The 13254-nt window shown below is 40.6% G+C and overlaps 1 protein-coding gene across 1 annotated transcript in view; it reads left to right on the top strand.

Annotated features, from left to right (window-relative positions):
* Positions 1-13254, top strand: part of DPP6 (dipeptidyl-peptidase 6) — a 259976-nt gene that overhangs the window by 165033 nt on the left and 81689 nt on the right. Inside the window, exon 8 of the mRNA XM_010585970.1 lies at positions 9279-9399. Within this exon, the coding sequence (XP_010584272.1) occupies positions 9279-9399 (121 nt within the window). The remainder of the gene's footprint in view (positions 1-9278; positions 9400-13254) is intronic.

Below are 13254 nucleotides of genomic sequence, written 5' to 3'. Positions count from 1 at the left end.
AAAGTGAAATAGCACTCGAGGTCCATATATAAACATCAGCTTTAATGGGAAACTTCTATAACAACAAATATTCCACAAACATTGGCACTTTCACAACTAGGTCTACCTAAACCATGAGACTTTACGGGAAATGAAGGTCAGCCTTGTGTTACTTAACAATTTTAACTATAACTTAGAGGCTACTTAGAAGAGGGGGAAGAGAGAGAGACAGAGACAGAGAGGTAGAGAGATCACTAGTCCTGGATCCAGCGTCGGACCTGCCGATGGGGGTGTTTGGTGCGGAGAGACCCCCGAGAACTTGTCCTTCCTTCTTTTATACCTAAAGTGTCCGCCCCTATAGATGGAGATTTGTCATCATTGAGCAGGCGCAGCGTGTGCTCAGGAATGTTCCAGAAATGAGTTGGTGGTCTTGACATGCGCAGTTCACGTCTCTGGCAATGGGTCGGTGGGTTTTTGGGAAGTTGCTTCTCCCGCCCTGTAGGCATGACTGCTATCTGACCTTCCTTCTTGGCGCACGCGTCGTGCCTCTTCTCACGGTTGCTGAAGGTAGGGAAGTGTGACTTTGGAGAATCGTGGTCCCACCCCCGTGGGGCCTTCTCCTCCAGCCGCATCTTCCTGTTTATGCAACTCCAGCACTTTTACAGAAGCATCTTCTCCACCCAAGTTTTTTTAATGAATATTTGAGACACTGACTATAATCAGACCATCACACCCTGCGATATGTTGATCATGTGGAATAATTTCATTGGTTCATTGCTGGTTTTAATAATGACATTTTGGGTTTGTAAAGAAAAAAAGTTGATTTAAAAATTCTTTATCTCACTCCTACATCATAATTTTTATCTGTCTCTTTTGTAAATTGCGAATATGAACCATTTGATGGAGAGAATGAAAACATTTTGAAGTTTTTTGTCTTATGTCTTTTTTCCCACCTGCTATCAAGCGATATTTAAATGGCAACAAGAAAAGCCTAATTAAAATACTAGCTCTTATTATGTAAGCTCACTGGTGTGGAGCAGTTTATGGTTTTATTACGCTTTTTGAAGAACTGTTAAGAGTTGGCGTAATCATGTCATATGCATTAAGAACAACACTCATGACAGTATGCATTAATGGAAGCTATTTGAACATCAAAGTTTGCATTTTCTGAGGTTCAAAAGAAGAAATTGGCAGACTATTCATTAAATATTGCATAGTCAATCAGCAACAAGCTTTAGAACTGATGTTGAACTGATCGCACTTTTTTCTGCTGCAGTTGATGTAAGAATGATAACTGCAAAATGCCAAGACCTTTCCAGTACAATGCTTGTCAGATTTCCTTGATATTCCAAAGTAAAAACACAATTATCATATCTACTTCAAGATGCTGCATGGACAAGGATGGACATGCTAATTCTGTGTGGTAAGGACAAGTTTTAACTTGGACAAACCAGCAGGGAATCTTTCTTTCTGTAGTTTTTTATTTTCACAGTCCTCGGCTTCTAGGTTTCATATGGCAGTGGAAAAACAAAACCAGCTTGAGAAGGGCTCTCTCTAAAATATTTGGATAGAATTAGAGAGCACTAGAAATGGAGGGGAGAAGAGAGAGGTCCTTTTGTGTGTGCATTTCCAGGAAGAACTTGATCATGCTCAACTCTGTTACAGACCTCAACCAGTTACTTAGCATATAAATAAATAGGTGATACTTTTCTATTGCCTGGATGTATTGGGAAGTGTAACACCATATTTATATGGACATAGTTAATATACAGTTCAGCACAAAACATTCCCATCATTGACACCCCAAAAATATGAATAGAAGTTACAAAATTTTAAGGAAGTATCTTACACTGAAAAGTTAAAAAAAAGTCCTTGATTAAACTGTGGGGCTGTTGTGGTAGGTTGACCTTGGCTCTGGCACCTGGAGCACCTCCTCCCCCTCCTTCTTCACTGACCTTGGGGTCTGCAGGGCTGTTTCTCTCACATGTTCTCACGCTTCTCTCACATCTGTTGGGCAGCATTTTTACGCTTTTATAAATATATTGTCACAGAGGCACTACCAACTTTGCTTCTAGGCTCAGATTTGACCAGTGGTGGGTCTGTCCTGCAGCCATCTGGAACTGGCTGTGTCCAACATGGGGGCAGCTCCTGGTGTCTTCTCACAGAAGCCACCCCTGCAGCCCTCTTTTCCCTGCTGCTACAAAAGCCTTGCCATGTAAACCCAATACAAATGTTCACATGCACTCTTGATTGAAGAGATAATTGACAGAAAGTAGGTAGGAACCTTGAATTGTACATAGATTGATTTCAGGCAATTGAATCCCCATTTATATACCAGAGTGATGTGGACCTGCACCATTCAAGGACTGCCTAACCTTACAGAAATCTGGCTTTACCTTAGATGACTAACTTAATTTGTCCGCATATATTCTCGTAGGGTTTGTGTGGTGAAATGGGTGGCTGTTGCTTAAGAAATTTGATGTGATTAGGGTTTACATAGAAGGACCCAAGGACTTGGATGTGGTTAGGACTATGAGCAACAACACTGAGGTGATAGTCATTGACCATATGCTACAGTCCTTCTTTTGGGGCTGTGCAGCCCTGCAGCAGGAGGAGAAGGCTGTCAGAGACTTTGAAAAATGTGGATGAGGAAGCCAGAGTCTGGCTTATCAGTAGGGCTGGGAGGGAAGATGGTCTCTTCTCCAAGATTGTTTTCACTGTGCATTTTATTTTTTGTATTCCCATATTAATCTACTGATGGTCTAATTTGAATGCATGTTTGTGCTGCCATTACCCTCAAAGAGCTAATGGACCAGAGCTTGAGTAGATGAAGGCATCTGACATTGCCTGTTTGTTGGCTGTTTGTACTTAGTGTAAACAGTAGATACCTAACTTATATGAACTGCATTGATTGACTTAATATTTGGACTTGGGAGCTCCCAGCACACCATAAAACCTGCTGGAGAATATTCCTTGAAGTTAGGCAGATTTTATCTTCCTTTATGTCTTCATTGGTACCTGCATCTCTGCTGAGTCTGCTTGGCATCTAAGGCAGACTAGATCACGCCATCTACAAAAGGCCACAGAAAGTCCTGCACAGGATGAGGCAGTATTGAATCCTACCAATGTACATTGACAATGTACAATGACAGATGTAAGGAGCAAGATATATACAAGAACTATTTTTCTTTATTATTCAGCAAAAGGGATTTTACAGTAGCTGCAGGTCTGCCTTTGCAGAAGGAAGTATGACTTCAAGTAGGTACCATGTTGAAGACGACCATGACTCTGCAAATAAACAGACCAGTTAGACATAGTTCATGGCAGGACAATGCACATTTTGGATCTCTTCTCTCCTAGTATTCACAAGCTTATAATAGTCTACCTGATGTGAAATAATTGCAGTAAGGATGATTTTATGGTTAAGGCATTGGGATGGAGCTCAAGCTACCCATGTTTGACTCGTGGTTTTGCCAGTTGTCATGGTTTAACACCAGGCGGCAACCAAGCACCACACAGCCGCTCACTCACCTCCCTCACAGTGGGATGGGGGAGACAATTAGCAGGGTAAAAGTGAGAAAACTTGTGGGCTGAGATAAAGACAGTTTCATAGGCAAAGCAAAAGCCGTGCACACAAGCAAAGCAAAACAAGGAATTCATTCCCCACTTCCCATAGGCAGGCAGGTGTTCAGCCATCTCCAGGACAGCAGGGCTCCAGCACGTGTAACGGCGACTTGGGAAGACAAACGTCATCTCTCGGAATGTCTCCCCCTTCCTTCTTCTTCCCCCAACTTTATATGCTGAGCACGACATCATATGGTCTGGGATATCCCATGGGTCAGTCAGGTTCAGCTGTCTCAGCTGTGTCCCCTCCCAACTTCTTGTGCCCCCCCAGTCTACTCACTGGTGGGGTGGGGTGAGAAGCAGAAAACCCCTTGGCTCTGTGTAAGCACTGCTGAGCTGTAATGAAAACATCCCTGTTATTATCAACACTGTTTTCAGCACAAATCCAAAGCATAGCCCCTTACTAGCTACTTTGAAGAAAATTAACTCTATCCCAGCCAAAATCAGCACACCAGTCTTCCTGTGGGACATTTCAAATAAGATTTGCCTGCTTAAACATAGGTTCCTAGAGCACCTCAGCTGAATAGCCTTAAAAGTGTGTGGCCTCTAGACCCTACTCTGTGAGAGCAGAGGTTTCCCATATGTCCAGTATCATATCTGCCAGATGTTTTAGATGCATGAAGGGTCTTAAAATGGCTCTAGGTGACTATGTTTGGGCAACTGAGTCTTGTCTTCGGTGTCCCTGTTTCTCATTTTTTCATATGTTGAATGGGGAGAATAGTACTTCTCTGCCTATTAAAATGATATGCTGTTGGGGTAGGGACAGTCTTTTCTGTGCATTTGTTCAGCATCTACAACACTGAAGCCCACGGATAATTACCTTTACACAGATGTTTTTTACTGATTCTGCAAAATAAATATAAGCATTTCTGAGAGATGCACAGAATTATAAAATGAATGTTATTTATTCTGCAGAATACGCTCTCAGGTAAACTGGTTTACCAGCAAAAGAGCAGACTTCTGCATGTAGAGAAAAAAATAAAAGAAGGCTTTAACATTAAAACAAAACAAGGAAGTATATTATGTTAGATGAGGAGAGAGTAGCATGTTAATTTGTAGTTATACTTCCCCACTCACTAAATCTTCCATTTTTGTGGCTGGTTTTTTCAGCCTCCAAGGAAGTTTGGACTGATTTGGAATTTAAAACAGTGTCAAGCCAAGACTTTGTGACTGTCTATACATGAAGGCCAGCTCTTGTTGACCAAACTGTCCATGTTAAATGGCCAACCTTTCCATGTTAACTACTCTCTCGTAGTTAAATCCTGTGGGCTGGCCTTGCAGTGTGGAAGGCTGCTTTCTAACGTGTAGGAAACACTCACACTTCTACAATGTGCTAATAATTTAAAGTAATAAGCATCCAGGCATTACCTTTATGCTTGGAGATGCTAAATTTGAGTGATGTGGCTCATTTAGTTGACAAGTTATACATGTTAGAAATCACAGGGTAAAGAGAACATAAACTTAGAATGCCACCCTCCAGTTGGAAAATAAATAGAAGCAGTAAAAATGCAGATTAAAGCATATGAATTTATTTTCTCTTGGTCTGTGGAGAAATAGGAACTTCACTCACCTCTTTGGCTGGAGGGAAGGTGGGTTGAACAACTGTAAAAGGGAGGGTAGTATTCATCTGCTCAATATAGCTGGTCACTGTGACTTTTGCAGTGGTCTTAAAGAGATTATTTTCACCAGATTCCTGAAGAAGTCCATAAATTAATCCATTTAAAAGTACCAGTATTTTAATTACTGCAGCATAATTGCTTAATACCACTCTGGGTCTGTCTGGTAGAGAACATTACTTCAGAAGCCCTTAAGCAGTTGCAAAAATATTTTAAACAAATCCTCCTTAAATCAATCAGTGTCGTTAAGGCTTTTGTATGTTTTAAGTGAATTAAGTTTATTTTGTTGTTAGTTTAAACATTTACCTTACTGTACAAATTTATCTTACTGGATAATACTTAATCTTTGACTTAAAGTTCTCCTCCTGTCTCAGGCTTGTGGTCCAACCAGTCTAGTATTTTTTTCTCCAATATTAGTTGTGTCACACAAGGATGTCAAATGGTTTGAAGTAATCAGTTCTCATATAAGTTGCAAGCAGGCAAAAATTTCTTCCCAGCCCACATGAATTAGTGGCGTGTTGATACCTGAGGCTAAACGGGTTATATCTTATGCTGAAAGTTTCAGGTGACATCCTGAGCCACATAAAGCCGACAGCAAAATCCCCATTGATTTTTATTCCCCTGGGATTAGTGAATGCATTTAAAAAAAAAAAAAAACAACACAAAACAACAAACAACTTTATCTTAGTTGCCACAGACCTTCCAGTTATCTTTGTTAAGTATTTTACCTTTTGAACATCTATTATAACATCCAGCAGGAAGAGATTGAAGTTCTTGTCTTCTGTTACATCCCGTGGCAAGGAGTTCCATATGTTAATTCTGATTTTATGAGGAAAAATATTTTTATCCACTTTTAAACAGCTTTCTTCTCAGTTTCATTGGTTTCCCTGTTGTTTTGGAGAAATGAAAGGGTGAAAACATCCCTTTCCTTTTTTCTGTTTCCTCCCCATTATCTTGTAGAGCTTATGTCTTCCTTGTTTACTCTATAGAGTTAGCAATTTCAGTTTCTTCAATCTATGTATGGATGTTTCCATTCTTCTTACTTCTTTCAGAAATAGGAATCTGATTTTTTCATCTGAATCTTCTCTCTCCTCCATGTTGAATGAGTCATGATGAAAACAGACATGGTATTCAACGTGGGGATATCTTCCTAACATAGCACAGGTTGGACTTCATGTGCTGTCCATGACAAAAGGCATATATATTGCAAGAATGTTGGGGGTAAAGTCTTGCTCAAATATGCACACCAAAAGAGAAGACACCAGAAATTTTGGGTCTGGTCTTTGTCTTCTGTACAGAGAGACATAAAACTGAGCTTGATCCCTTCTGTTGTCATTTTACGTTAGTCTAGAACTGCTATGTAAAGCAAGCATGAAATAATGTGAAACTAATGTCCATACATTTTTTTTATTATTTTTCTTTATTAAAATTTCTTATCCTCTAATTAGCTGAAAGGATCGTGATCATTTGATAGAAAGCACTGCTTTGATATCATGAAACCAAAACAGTAAAGAATACAATATAGTTATTTCATAATATCATCTAATATTTTTCTAACTCAGAATGTGAAGTAATCCAAAGACATTTCTTTTTGATGAATAACGGAAGTTCAAAAGCTTTTTCTTAATTTATAAGATACATTACACAGAACTCTTCCTTGTGCTGCTTCAGTTATCTTTTATCTTGATTATGGTTGACGTTTTTAGGGTACAAGGCCCTGTAGTTAGGAGGATAATTTTAAATTCTCTATGAGGTGCTGCAGTTTGGCTCTGAATTATATGGGAGACAGTTTGAAGTCAGAGCATTATATTATTTTTCCATTGCAGCTACCGGATACCTCATGCAGCCTGATTAGTGCAATGAAGCTTTGAAAGACAAAACGGTGAAGACAGAAAACATTGCAATGCTTTACAAAGCGAAAGGCAGGAAGAGGTTGTCAATCCGCCTTCTTTATTTTTCCTGTAAATTCATTTAATATTTAATACAGGACAAAATATTGCAAAACCTTCATTTGCTGGGAGAATCTGGGCAAAGGAGGGATTGCATCGCTTGAATAACTCCACTTGATTGTGTGCCTGTTGCAGAAGAGCCCCCACACAAACACACCCAGAATGTTAATTCTTGGATGCAGAGATTTGGATTTGTTTGGACCCAAAGTATCTTATTCTGCTTAGTCTTCCTGATTTTTATGTGCGTTTAAGCTTCAACAGCCCTCCCATATGCAGACTAGCTAACACATAAAATTCTTTACTTGGCATCCCTCATCTGACTCCTCTGCTTACTAAAAATCAAGGTAGGAAAGAGAATGTAGTATCTTCCACAACATATTTTTTACTTCCAAAAAATATTAATTGGATGCAGCTCATCTCAGTTTAAAAGGAATAAAAGCAAGCTATAGTTTCAGTCATACTTTTTACCTTTAGGCAAACTTGCTATAACTGCTGCCAAAATTAAATTAGGATCTATACTTTCTTCTGGAATCTTTCCAGCTCATCTTTAGGTGAAACACATACTGTAATAGGATGTGAAACAGAAGCTGAAAGCAAATATTTTTCCCAATTCTGTCTTTTCATGAGTGTAACATGAGAAATTGCATTCTAATATCGTGGTAAAGATACCTAACATTTATTCCAATATCCAAGTGTGTGAAAACCCATCTGTAAATGTCTACTAAATTATATTAACAGTTTGTCTTTCAGTCTAAATGGCTTTCTGATACCCTGTTCAGTACATCTTTGCAGTCTGAATGGAGTTTAAAAATATTTTAAAAACAAGAGCGCTACTTTGAGCAGGATGCGGTTCACTTTGGGGTGAGGAGGGAACAGGATCTGTGTCACTGACGATAGCAAAACACAGAACAAAGCATTTAACCAGATAATAAAGACTGATGCCATGGAACAATATTTTTTTTAAATGGCTGGCTAAAGTTTTGCCCGCTGATCAGCACTTAAACACCTAAATAAACAGCCTGATTCCCAAAAGCATTCTCATAGCAGTCGGTCTAACGACTCGCATGAAATTAACTTTTAAAAAAAAGACAGGCGGCTTATTTGGGAGTGTTATGTTAGGCTCCTTTCCTGACAATCTTGAATTGACATTTCTGTTACTGGTAAGAATTTTATATTTATAAATTCTTCTCCAAGATGGAATTGCTTTCCCACAGACAGCACCAGCTGTGTGACAAGTGTTTGCAGAGGCAGGCTCAAGTACCCGCTGGCGGTCCTTCGTGTGTGCCTGCCCTTGCGCTCCCGAGGAGCTGCGAGGTGCCAGGACATTTTGATTGTGTAATCTTTCGGCAACCTGAATCCACTAGATTTTTGCAACAGGAGAGGTTTCCAAAGGCGGGCTGGGGGTTATGGCAGCCGCATGCATGCTGGCAGGGAGGTGAGACCCTATGGGTGCCTTTGTCCCATCCACCCTGGTTCCTGTAGGAAGGTGACCTGGGGACCGGCACATCCCCTTGGGTCCTTGGAGCATGTTCCCATGCCTGCTCCCCAGCCAAAACACCAACCTCCTCATGCTTTGTTGGCCAACATGCTGCAGTCACATAGCCTATTCAACAGCACACGTTGTCTTCTTAGCTCTGCGTTAAAAACTGGATTCAGATTTATTGAATAGGTTGCCAGGTGTGTTTTAAGGAAGCGGGAGCAGCTGGAAACAAGCAAGATGCCATTTCCAGTAGCCAGTTCAGTCACCACAGGGCATCAACATCAGCTCTGCAAACTGCTACTGTGTCCTGGACCACTTCTTGAAAATCCTGAGCGATGGCATTCTTCATTTCACGCCCTGTAACTGCACTGTTCAATTTCTGAAATGAAGACAGGAGTGAGAAAAATAAGCTTGTATCAAAGGACCAAGGCTTCAGTTTGTTGTAAATTAGCATCTTTCTATTAGCTGACGGCACTGGAAGTAAGCTGTGGAAATCCTTTTTGACAAAAGATGCTATAAAACTGTGATACATGATTTTGTACTGCCAATTATTGTAAAAGCAAAATGCAACATTTTATAATGGAGCCACTGTTTAATGCTGTTCTTTTTTTCTTTTTCCCTTCAAATCAGATATTTATCTTTGAGAATAACATCTATTACTGTGCCCATGTGGGGAAACAAGCCATCCGAGTGGTCTCCACAGGAAAGGAAGGTGTTATTTTCAATGGGCTCAGCGACTGGCTGTACGAAGGTAGGACACAACATTTAGGGCAGCAGTTAGTTATGAGTTTAAGTTACACTCTAGATTTACAGAACTGGCTGGAATTAGATGTTCAGCATTGCATTTCTGGGGACTGGTGGACCACGGAGCTGAAAATCTGCTATTCTAACAGTTGTCTGAAGTGCTGGACTGGAAATAATGTGAAATGATGTAAGAATTCTGTTTTCAGGCTGTTTTTCTTTCCTTAGTCCAAAGGTAATAAATCACCAAGCTTTAATGAACAGAACTGCTTCATTATTTAATGGCACCTGCAATCACTCATAGACGTGCCAGTTTTCAAATCACAGAAAAGGACAAAGGGGTAGGGAAAAGGGTTTTGTTTTAAAGGAAGAAGTGAGGAAACAATTTTACTTGATTAGTTGTTTTCCACAGCACTAGGTGGGTCTTTGAAGTGGCTCAGATCTTGCTACCTAAAAATTTTCTAAAAGCAGACAGGTCCTCACAGTAATTGGCTTCTTTCTTTTGAAAATGTGCCTGGTGGGGTAGAGGGTCATCGCTGGAGCACTGCTTTACTTTAGTCCTTTCAGCTGGCAAATGGCCATTTAGGTGTCTGTGAGCAGCTGCTTGCAAAATAATCTCAACTACTCACTAGTTTAGGAAAGGATCCCAGCCATCCCCAGTTCTTTTGGGGCATGTTATAGGCTTTTAAGCTAATACTTTATCAGAATTCAAGTTAAACCATATATATATAGCATATAAATATATATATATCTAACATGCACACAACATGCATCCCTCTCTCTGTTGCTGGCAGTTCCTCTTTACAAGGATCCTGGTTTTGGGACCTGGCAGTGTCTCTTTCCTGTGACACAGTTTCCCTCTAAAGTCTCATTTTCTCCTGCAGGTCCCAGCACAGTCCCAAGCTTTTCTTGCCTCTACAGAACGAAGTGTCCAGATACATGTATTAGCTGTTCCCTGTTGGCTGCTCCAAGTTTCCTTGAGGCTTAATGGAACAGAATAGGTTGCCAAATGCCATTCACCATTAATTGGTGCAAAAATATGAATCACTCCTTAAATTATTCTGTATCACAGCTAAGCTGGGGCTGTTGGACTCAAAAATGAAGGAATTAAAATAAATTATTTTGTTTGCCACTCCCAGAGAAGCTGGTCCCATAAATCAGTGTATAAACTCAGCAAACACATCAGTGGAAAAATCTGGTAGCAGTTTAGATTACTTTTTATATTTAAATGTGTGTTTACACTGTACCACGGAATATTTGCAAGTGAATGTCCTCCTTGTGAAGCACTCTGTAACCAGAGGAGTGGCTAAGATGTTACAAAATGCTAATTTTCTTTAATTTTTCTTTATTTATTAATTTGTTGCTGAAGTTGCTGGCAGGCCTGTTTGACTCTGTAGGTCAAATGTGCATATGAGTACCTGTATTTTGCTGATAAACATAATTTAGTACATAAGGTCTTCTTGTAGAGTCTCGCACACAGCACCATGCTGAGAGGAGTTTGTCAAGCTGGTGAACTCCAAGCACGCCGGCAAGCCCATGATGACACTTGTTTTGCTGACGCATCTTTTTATTCAATTACCGAATTGCTCAGGCAATTTCTTGGCTGACATTGACTTTCAGGTTTGTCCTTTATAATGAACTTTCTTGTTAACTTTATGTTAATGTACTGGGATAAGAAATGAATCTATGATCAAATACAGTCTGGATATACCAAGCCAGGTTCTGTAATCTCCCTGAGCAGCGTGTACAGAGTAGGACCACTGAACCTGCTGTTCACTGGGAGTACGCTTTGCAGAAATCTGGATATAGCATCCCTCTGGAAATGCCACTTTTTGTCCAAGTATGGCTTATATTGAAATAAAACCTTCTCTTTCTTCACATGCAAGGTGTAGAAGGACCCAAAGGAAAACCTGAGATATAAACATTCCCAGGTAATGGGGTGCAGAAGCCAAAATCAAATCCAGAACTAGACTGTATGAGCTAAGCTCCTGCTCTTGCACTGCATCACTTGTGCAGTCCTCACGGACGTAAACCTGGGACTGGAGTCAGGGCTGAGAATTCATGGCAGATGCATGATCAAGCTGCGAGGCCACGGGATCGTATGGATATGCAGTGTTCAGATGTCAGCTCTCTGAACGCGTGGATGGATGGAGCGGGATCCCAGAAGAAATCGAGTATTTCGTTGTGGTAAATGGGTACTGACCACTGGGAGATGGATGACACCTCCCCACTGGAGTCCATGGGAATTCAGGCATCGCCGTCAGTGAGGCTGAAGTTCAACCTTAGCAGCAGCTGGGATGCTCTGCTGACACACTCTTACTGGCACCTTTATTTTTCCAAATTCTCTCCTTTTCTTGGGTGCCTCCTCTTCGGTGGGATAAACAGAAACAACATTTTAAATCCAAACTCACCTGATTGGAGTTGCTTGATATCTAGGCAAGGATCGAAATTTACCACCTCAAGGCTATTTTTCCTCTTCCCCCATTCCCACTGATGTTTATAGACATGTCTTCCCCACCTCCCTAGCAGAGCTGGGTGGGATGCTCAGACCCATGTTTGTTTGCACTGCTGCCGTCTCAGCGAGCTACTGAGATGAACGCTGAGCATATGTAGAAATCTCATTCCATCTGTGCAGCCATCTCCGGCAGATAGTCTGCAAAGGAGCTGCGAGAAACGCTGCAACGGGATCACGGAGAGTTCAGTGCACTCCTCTTCCCTCGCATGCTCTTTTTGGTGCTGAAGTTCACCACCTCCGGCAGCGGCAGCCGAGCTGGGTTACTCTGACAGCTCACGACCTGCTTCGCACTTTCCCTAAATGCAGATAAAAAAAAACAAACCCCCCCCCCCACGCCCCCCCAAAGCCCAACCTTGATGTTTTCTATTTGAGGAAGCCAATTTTTAAGGTCTTTTATCGTAATCAGCAAGAGCACATCAACAAAAGTCCCCCTCACCCTTTCGGAGAGCCGTTTGCACGGTGCACCGTGCGGATGGCAGTGCCAGCAGTGCCACCGTTTGGGGTAACTCCTGACGCTTCATATGAATGGTAGACCCAGAGGGAACACTCTTCCTCATAACGTGATTGCTTTTGTCACAACAGAATAGATGCACTGTACTATTAATCACAGGTTTTTACTAAGTCCGGAAGCAGAGCAGATCTAGAGTAGATTTGACAGGCTTTTTGCCCTGGAAAAATGCAGAAGTTCATTTCAATTCAAGTTAAGCTCTGCTTTTGTAAATCTGCCAAAGGGGAAAAAATTTCTTCGAGGTATTTATGCTGATCTGTAGACTTTTGATAATACAGTGAAAAACATTTCAAATCAATCAGAGCTTAATCTACTTAGTGCATTTAGCTGGAAGGTTATAGATTGATACATAGATTACTGTAACATGAAAGCATAGATTAAACATGGGTTTTATTACTAAAATAAGCATTGACAATGTTTTCGCAGTCTGACTTAACATTTTCAGAGCTGTGCCTGATAGATGCTTATACTAAAATGGAGTGATATCCTATAAAAGGGAGTTTAAAGTTTTGCAGCTGAAACCAGCTAAGCATTTAAATGCATAGCACCAGCAAAGAGTGCTTTATATTTCATTTTGCTGTATGCTTGTTGGTTTGAGAATATGTTTTAGCAACAATGAGTCTTAAAGATAATTTTAAAACAAGTGGTGGTGTAGCACAAAGTACTTTCAAAGCGCTCGGATAAGAGTATTTATATGTTCTTTATATATATAGTACTTTAATAAAAGTAATGTACATTTTGAAAAGTAAAGTGCAGGTAAAATTCATTTCATTTAAACACTTTGTTAGAGCACTCTTCCACAGAAATGAATTCTGTCATAGTGTAATTAAAGCATCTTCATT

The sequence above is a fragment of the Haliaeetus leucocephalus genome, unplaced genomic scaffold (genome assembly GCF_000737465.1).
Source record: "Haliaeetus leucocephalus isolate CR32 unplaced genomic scaffold, Haliaeetus_leucocephalus-4.0 Scaffold0, whole genome shotgun sequence".
In the NCBI taxonomy this organism is placed as follows: domain Eukaryota; kingdom Metazoa; phylum Chordata; class Aves; order Accipitriformes; family Accipitridae; genus Haliaeetus; species Haliaeetus leucocephalus.
This window is presented reverse-complemented; position numbering and strand designations above follow the sequence as displayed.